Source organism: Oncorhynchus gorbuscha, unplaced genomic scaffold (assembly GCF_021184085.1).
Source record: "Oncorhynchus gorbuscha isolate QuinsamMale2020 ecotype Even-year unplaced genomic scaffold, OgorEven_v1.0 Un_scaffold_261:::fragment_2:::debris, whole genome shotgun sequence".
Taxonomy (NCBI): Eukaryota; Metazoa; Chordata; class Actinopteri; order Salmoniformes; family Salmonidae; genus Oncorhynchus; species Oncorhynchus gorbuscha.
In genome coordinates this window covers 158,462-167,562 of record NW_025745120.1, presented here as the reverse complement: position 1 = coordinate 167,562, position 9,101 = coordinate 158,462, and the positions used below count along the sequence as shown (strand labels likewise).

Here is a 9,101-nt window from a genome sequence, read left to right as displayed (position 1 = left end):
GATGTGGCACGTTTTGAGTCTGCATGCTGACTGCAGGGTTTGTCCACTTGTGCTTTTGCCAGAGAATTGAATGTTCATTTCTCTACCATAAGCCACCTCAATGTCGTTTTTGAGAATTTGGCAGTATGTCCAACTGGCCTCATGACCAGCCCAGGACTTCCACATCCGGCTTCTTCACCTGCAGGACCGTCAGACACCAGCCATCCGGACCGCTGATGAAACTGGGTTTGATGAAACTGGTTTTGCACAACTGAAGAATTTTCTACATAAACTCAACGTATGAGGGACGCTCATCTGTGCTTGTCCTCACCAGGGTCGTAACTGACTTCAGTGGTTAAAGACACCTTCGATGGCCACTGGCACGCTGGAGAAGTGTGTTCTTCACGGATGAATGCCGGTTTCAACTACCGGGCAGACGTGTATGGCGTCGTGTGGGCGAGCAGATTTGCTGATGTCAACATGAACAGTGTCCCATGGTGGGGCTACAGACAAACATATTTGCACTTTATCGATAGCAATTTGAATGCACAGAGATACCGGGATGAGATCCTGAAACACATTGTCGGGCCAATCCGCCTCCATCGACTCACATTTCAGCACGGCCCCATGTTGCAAGGATCTCTACAAAATTCCAGTTCTTCCATGGCCTGCATCCTCACCAGACATGTCACCCATTGAGCATGTGTGGCATACTCTGGATCAACAGGTACGACAGCGTGTTCCAGTTCCCGCCGATGTCCAGCAACTTCTCAGCCATTGAAAAGGAGTGGGACAACAGGCCACAATCAACAGCCTGATCAACTCTATGCAAAGGAGATGTGTCACGCTGCGTGAGGCAAATGGTGGTCACAACCGATACTGACTGGTTTTCTGAGCCTCTCCCCAACCTTTTTACGGTAGTTGTGACCAGCAGATGCATATCTATATTCCAAGTCATGTGAAATCCATAGATTAGGGCCTAATTAATTAATTTCCAATTGACTGATTTCCTTATATACTGTAACTGTAAAAAATGAAATTGTTGCAAGTTTCATTTATAATTTTGTTCAGGAGCATAACAATTGCTTAAATTGCATGGACTGAGTCATTCATTATTGCACAATCTCTGTACCCACACATAGTCGTGGCCAAAAGTTGAGAATGACACATTGTAATTTTCAAAGTCTGCTGCCTCAGTTTGTATGATGGCAATTTGCATATACTCCAGAATGTTATGTAGAGTGATCAGATGAATTGCAATTAATTGCTTAGTCCCTCTTTGTCATACAAATGAACTGAATCCCCAGAAAAAGATTTCCACTGCATTTCAGCCCTGCCACAAAAGGACCAGCTGATATCATGTCAGTGATTCTCTCGTTAACACAGGTGTGAGTGTTGACGAGGACAAGGCTGGAGATCACTCTGTCATGCTGATTGAGTTCGAATAACAGACTGGAAGCTTCAAAAAGAGGGTGGTGCTTAGAATCATTGTTCTTCCTCTGTCAAACATGGTTACCTGCAAGGAAACACGTGCCGTCATAATTGCTTTGCACAAAAAGGGCTTCACAGGCAAAGATATTGCTGCCAGTAAGATTGCACCTAAATCAACCATTTATCAGATCTTCAAGGAGAGCGGTTCAGTTGTTGTGAAGAAGGCTTCAGGGCGCCCAAGAAAGTCCAGCAAGCGCCAGAACCGTCTCCTAAAGTTGATTCAGCTGTGGGATCGGGGCACCACCAGTACAGCGCTTGCTCAGGAATGGCAGCAGGCAGGTGTGAGTGCATCTACACACACAGTGAGATGAAGACTTTTGGAGGTTGGCCTGGTGTCAAGAAGGGCAGCAAAGAAGCCACTTCTCTCCAGGAAAACATCAGGGACAGACTGATATTCTGCAAAAGGTACAGGGATTGGACTGCTGAGGACTGGGGTAAAGTAATTTTCTCTGAATCCCCTTCCGATTGTTTGGGGCATCTGGAAAAAAGCTTGTGCGGAGAAGACAAGGTGAGCTCTATCATCAGTCCTGTGTCATGCCAACAGTAAAGCAGCCTGAGACCATTCATGTGTGGGGTTGCTTCTCAGCCAAAGGAGTGGGCGTGGCTGCATCATGTTATGAGAAAAACTGGTTCAGTCTGCCTCCCAACACACACTGGGAGACAAATTCACCTTTCAGCAGGACAACAACCTGAAACACAAGGCCAAATATACACGGGAGTTGAATGATCCTGAGTGGCCTAGTCACAATTTTGACTTAAATTGTCTTGAAAATGTATGGCATGACTTGAAAATGGCTGTCTAACAATGAATAACAACCAACTTGACGGAGCTTGAAGATTTGTAAAAAGAATAATGTGCAAATGTTGTACAATCCAGGTGTGCAAATCTCTTAGAGATTTACCCAGAAAGACTCAGCTGTAATGACTCTTAGAGACTTACCCAGAAAGACTCAGCTGTAATGACTCTTAGAGACTTACCCAGAAAGACTCAGCTGTAATGACTCTTAGAGACTTACCCAGAAAGACTCAGCTGTAATGACTCTTAGAGACTTACCCAGAAAGACTCAGCTGTAATGACTCTTAGAGACTTACCCAGAAAGACTCAGCTGTAATGACTCTTAGAGACTTACCCAGAAAGACTCAGCTGTAATGACTCTTAGAGACTTACCCAGAAAGACTCAGCTGTAATGACTCTTAGAGACTTACCCAGAAAGACTCAGCTGTAATGACTCTTAGAGACTTACCCAGAAAGACTCAGCTGTAATGACTCTTAGAGACTTAGAAAGACTCAGCTGTAATGACTCTTAGAGACTTACCCAGAAAGACTCAGCTGTAATGACTCTTAGAGACTTACCCAGAAAGACTCAGCTGTAATGACTCTTAGAGACTTACCCAGAAAGACTCAGCTGTAATGACTCTTAGAGACTTACCCAGAAAGACTCAGCTGTAATGACTCTTAGAGACTTACCCAGAAAGACTCAGCTGTAATGACTCTTAGAGACTTACCCAGAAAGACTCAGCTGTAATGACTCTTTAGAGACTTAATGACCCAGAAAGACTCACAGCTGTAATGACTCTTAGAGACTTACCCAGAAAGACTCACAGCTGTAATGACTCTTAGAGACTTGTAATGTCTCCTTAGAAAGACTCAGCTGTAATGACTCTTAGAGACTTACCCAGAAAGACTCAGCTGTAATGACTCTTAGAGACTTACCCAGAAAGACTCAGCTGTAATGACTCTTAGAGACTTACCCAGAAAGACTCACAGCTGTAATGACTCTTAGAGACTTACCCAGAAAGACTCAGCTGTAATCGCTGCCGAAGGTGATTCTAACGTATTGACTCAGGGGGATGAATACTTATCTAATCAAGATTTGTTTTATTTAAAAAATATATATACAAATATTATAATTTTTTCCCAATGACATTATAGAGTATTTTGTGTAGATCATTGACAAAAGAAAGTTCCAAATCAATTTTAATCTCACTTTGTAACAACAGCAAAATGTGGAATAAGTCAATGGGTGTGAATACTCCCTGTACTAAGTCCTATTTTATATGCCTCGTGAGCTTTAGTTCAGCTATCTTATGCCATCAGAACCCCAAATATGAGCTTCTTTTACTCAATGTTTGTTAACAATGTAAATGCAAACAGTGTATAGCCTCAACATGGTTAACTATTACATTTGATATCATGGATGGTCCGTCCTTATATACATAGCTCTGTCTATGGTTTTGAGTCATTACATTTTCCCAAGCCCAACCCTTAGCTTTTGACCAAAATGGGTGAAATAAGGATTCTAGCAAAATAAGAATTATAGCAAATTAAGAATTCTTATTAGAATTATAGCAAAATAAACATTCTTGCAAAATAAGAATTATAGCAAAAAATAAACATTCTTGCAAAAATAAGAATTATAGCAAAATAAGGATTCTTGCAAAATAAGAATTATAGCAAAATAAGGATTCTTGCAAAATAAGAATTATAGCAAAATAAGGATTCTTGCAAAATAAGAATTATAGCAAAATAAGGATTCTTGCAAAATAAGAATTATAGCAAAATAAGGATTCTTGCAAAATAAGAATTATAGCAAAATAAGGATTCTTGCAAAATAAGAATTATAGCAAAATAAGGATTCTAGCAAAATAAGGATTCTAGCAAAATAAGGATTCTAGCAAAATAAGGATTCTAGCAAAATAAGGATTCTAGCAAAATAAGGATTCTAGCAAAATAAGGATTCTAGCAAAATAAGGATTCTAGCTTTAACAGACAGTTAATATGGTTATCTTCGATGAACAAGCTATAAACAGGTTATTTCTTAAGATAGTTCTTTATACATAATGATAATATTTCATATAAGGGTATAAAATACAGGATCCATCAGGATATCTGCCTGTACTGTACACAACTTAAATACTGTTGTGATCATACCTTATTTGGTGTTTTTCCAAGAAGCCTACATTTCCTTCAAGCAACTGTATATAAAAGGTCTAAATTACTAGTGTATACAATCAATGGTTCAGATATATTCATAGCATATTTCTGTCAGTCTTCGTCACATCCAGTCCACAGTTAATTTCTCCATACATAGAAAGTAAAAGGCATGTTCAGCTGGTCATTCAATCCAGTGGCCACAAGGTGGCACTACAACAAAGACATTAGTATTATTATTATTATTATATTATCAGTTGACTTGAAGACGGAGGCACTGGAACTAGATACAGGCAAGAATCTATGGCAATGTTCGAGAGTAAGGATTTGATCCGTGATGCATAGTGGGTAAATGCTGACTGACTTATCTACAAGTAATCATGAGTAGCTATTTATGATTCAAGGTGATTGGTCAGGATTCGGCAGTGGTCTCCAACAAGCCCAATATATTCAGGCAGCAGTCACTCCCAGAGGGACCTGATCCTAGATCAGATTGAGATGTTTTGTTTCGATGTGAAAAAGGAATTGTGATGTTGAGCAGTTCGAAGGTCATGCCGTCACTTAAAATGTCACATCGTGCCATAACTCAATGTTAAAACATTTAATTGATCCTGGATCTTTAACGTTTTTCCTCGTGGGTCCATTTCCTACATTCTCCTTCTTTACCCTTTGACCTTTTGGCATTGTGGTCAGTCTCCTCAATTTGAAAGGAAGTCGATGGCGGCTCGGACCGTCTGATTGGTCGCCATGTCCACCGCCGTCACTTTGATCTCTGTGTCTCCGAACTGCATTGTGGCTCGGATCTCTCTCCTTTCCGCCCCGGCAACCGTCCCCGGCAACGCCTCCGGTAGATCCAGAGTGATCGCGCCACACTTCCTCACTCCAGGGTCGCTGATGTAAACAACGTCGTCGCTGACGCTGCAGTAGATATTGATGATGATCTTCCTCTGGCCGGATCTGGAGAAAGGGGGAGAAGGTTTGGTGATTCTCTCTAAGTTTGTGTGTGTGTGTGTGTGGAGGTGCAGAGTCTTGGGTCCCTTAAGCCCTTCCCAGCCATGCTGTGTGTGTCTGTTTGTGTGCATGTTTATGTGTACTGTGTGTGTCTGACGCAACCTCATTGTGTTTGTGTAACCCGACTTTGCTGTGTGTAAGTGTGTGTGTGACCTGACCTAGCCGGTGTGTAGCTCCGCCTCACGACCTCGCCTAAAGCCACTGATTGGTCAACGGAGACGAATCTGTCGAGGATGTCGGTGCACCAATCACGGCCTTCCTTGACCAGTAGTTTGTCCCGGGGGTGTCGACCCTCCACGAAGCGGTTTAGAACCCCAACGCCGTAGGTCAGAGGGCAACGACGCACACGCACCTGAAGGAGAGTAAAAGTAGAGGGAAAATGTTTATAACAGGGTGCCACAGTGTGTGTGTGTCTCCTGGGGAGAGGAGAGAGAGCGGCGATTGGTTTGAATAGTTGGTGACGTCATAGCACCTGGAGGGAGGAACAGGGGAAATGTTTAGAACTGGAGGTGAATCTCAATCGTATTTCCTTGATTCCTCACATCCTCTGTCCTCACCTCCTTCTCAACCCATTGGAGAAGTTCAGAGTGGAGGAACCTTTTGAGAAGGATACGAGGAGAGAGGAATCAAGGCAATAAGGAAATATGATTGAGATTCACCTCCAGTTCTAAACATTTGCACCCATGGTAGTAGTATGTATACGTACCACAGTGGGGTTGAGAGTGGAGGTGTTCAACCAGAAGTCCACAAAAATTTGACCAACTAGGGGGTTAAGGGTTAAGGTTAGAATAAGGTTTAGGGTTAGGAGCTTGGGTTAGTTTAATGGTTAGGAGCTAGGGTTAGTTTAATGGTTAGGAGCTAGGATTGGGTTTATGGTTAGGAGCTAAGATTAGCTTTAGGGTTAGGAGCTAGGGTTAGTTTAATGGTTAGAAGCTAGGGTTAGTTTAATGGTTAGGTTTAGGGTTAGGAGCTAAGGTTTGGGGTTAGGAGCTAGGGTTAGTTTTATGTTTAGGAGCTAGGGTTAGTTTTAGCTTTAGGAGCTAGGGTTAGGAGCTAGGGTTAGGTTTAGAGTTAGGAGCTAGGGTTTAGGGTTAGGAGCTAGGGTTAGGAGCTAGGGTTAGGAGCTAGGGTTAGGAGCTAGGGTTAGGAGCTAGGGTTAGTTTTAGGGTTAGGAGCTAGGGTTTAGGGTTAGGAGCTAGGGTTAGGAGCTAGGGTTTAGGGTTAGGAGCTAGGGTTATGAGCTAGTGTTAGGAGCTAGGGTTAGGAGCTAGGGTTAGGAGCTGGGTTTAGGGTTAGGGTTAGGAATTAGGAGCTAGGGTTAGTTTTAGGGTTAGGTTTTTGGATTAAGGTTAAGGGTTGGGGAATATAGGATTTTGAGTGGGGCTGAATTTTGTCCCCCCACAAGGTCAGTTATACAAGACGGTGTGTGTGTGTGTGCGTACCACGGTGTGGCTGTGTGTACCACGATGTGTGTGTGCGTACCACGATGTGTGTGTGCGTACCACGGTGTGTGCGTACCATAGTGTTTGTCTGTGTGTATGTACTCTCACCACGGTGGGGTCCAGTCCGAACAACACAGCCCCTTTCAGTATGGTCAGGCCCACATCCTGAGGGATGATGATGCGACACGTTTGACCCAAAGCATTCTGGGCCGCCCGCTGCAGCATGGGCGACTCAGCGAAACCCCCAACCAGGAACAGGAAGCGAACACCCTGCACTTCCTGTCTCTGCATCAACTCCTCTGGAGGGAGAGAGGAATGAGAGGGGAGGTGAGACCAACATGTCAATGTTGAGGTTTATATAAAATGTGACCCTTTATGCTACAGTGTCAGACCACATAATGTTAGAGTGTGTGTGTGTGTGTGTGTGTGTGTGTGTGTGTGTGTGTGTGTGTGTGTGTGTGTGTGTGTGTGTGTGTGTGTGTGTGTGTGTGTGTGTGTGTGTGTCACCAATGTGTTTGATGATGTTGTTAATGGTGGGTTGGAACAGTTCGTTCATGGCTTCAGGAGTGAGACGTAGCATTCCCTGAGACGACCACTTCACTATGTTCATGCTAGAGAGAGAGAGAGACATAGAGAGAGAGAGACATAGAGAGAGAGAGACATAGAGAGAGAGACAGAGAGAGAGAGACAGAGAGACAGACATGCAGGGGGTGAGCCGACCACGTTTCTATGTTCTTACTAATGTAGCGAGAGGGTGTTACACACAATTTTTTTATTTTGTTCATCCTCACACAGGGAGAGAGGTCAAATACACACCCCCACACAACCTTTCTCTCCCCACAACATACTTGCTCTTGCGCAAGGCAGTCTCCACACTCTGTCCTCTGTATCTTTTGTAGAAGTCGATAAAGGAGAAGGGCAGAGAGATATTCAGTGAGTTGGAACGCCCCGGCGTGGCCGTGCGTTTACGAGCCTCGAACGCGATGGTCAGGTCGACCCAAGCAGCGGGACGCTTCGCCTAAAAAAATATATATATTTATCAGACGCTATTATCCAAAGCAGTTTACAACGACCGTGGCGTTACAAGCGTCATGCTCTAGCAATTACCTTGAAGCTCTCGATAAAGTCCTCTCCGAAGATCTTACAAAGCATGGCTTCAAAGGCCAGGTCGACGCCGACCGCCCCGTATGGACCTCCTACAATAACCATATGAATAAAAACATTGTATGAGTCTCGTAAAGAAGTATTCACCCCTGAATATACACCCCTGAATATACACCCCTGAATATACACCCCTGAATATACACCCCTGACTATACACCCCTGAATATCCACCCCTGAGTATACACCCCTGACTATACACCCCTGACTATACACCCCTGAATATCCACCCCTGAGTATACACCCCTGACTATTCAACTAAGGAATATACACCCCTGACTATTCACCCCTGAATATACACCCCTGACTATTCAACTAAGGAATGTACACCCCTGACTATTCAACTAAGGAATGTACACCCCTGACTATTCAACTAAGGAATGTACACCCCTGACTATTCAACTAAGGAATGTACACCCCTGACTATTCAACTAAGGAATGTACACCCCTGACTATTCAACTAAGGAATGTACACCCCTGACTATACACCCCTGACTATACACCCCTGAGTATACACCCCTGAGTATACACCCCTGAGTATACACCCCTGACTATACACCCCTGACTATACACCCCTGACTATACACCCCTGACTATACACCCCTGACTATACACCCCTGACTATACACCCCTGACTATACACCCCTGACTATACACCCCTGACTATACACCCCTGACTATCCACCCCTGACTATCCACCCCTGAGTATACACCCCTGAGTATACACCCCTGAGTATACACCCCTGAGTATACACCCCTGAATATACACCCCTGACTATTCAACGAAGGAATGTACACCCCTAACTATACACCCCTGAGTATACACCCCTGAGTATACACCCCTGACTATTCAACTAAGGAATGTACACCCCTGAGTATACACCCCTGAGTATACACCCCTGAGTATGAGTATACACCCCTGAGTATACACCCCTGAGTATACACCCCTGACTATTCAACTAAGGAATGTACACCCCTGAATATACACCCCTGAATATACACCCCTGAATATACACCCCTGAGTATACACCCCTGACTTTTCAACTAAGGAATGTACACCCCTGACTATTCAACGAAGGAATGTA

General features: G+C 43.9%; 1 protein-coding gene across 1 annotated transcript in view; it reads right to left on the bottom strand.

Moving 5' to 3' along the window:
• Positions 1–3,354: 3,354 nt before the first annotated feature.
• Positions 3,355–9,101, bottom strand: part of hspa12b (heat shock protein 12B) — a 35,535-nt gene continuing 29,788 nt past the window's right edge. The window contains exons 10-15 of the mRNA XM_046332706.1: positions 7,963–8,051; positions 7,704–7,873; positions 7,363–7,466; positions 6,964–7,154; positions 5,572–5,765; positions 3,355–5,359 (exon numbers count right to left, since the gene is read on the bottom strand). Of these exons, the coding sequence (XP_046188662.1) occupies positions 5,101–5,359; positions 5,572–5,765; positions 6,964–7,154; positions 7,363–7,466; positions 7,704–7,873; positions 7,963–8,051 (1,007 nt within the window). The 3' untranslated portion in view covers positions 3,355–5,100. The remainder of the gene's footprint in view (positions 5,360–5,571; positions 5,766–6,963; positions 7,155–7,362; positions 7,467–7,703; positions 7,874–7,962; positions 8,052–9,101) is intronic.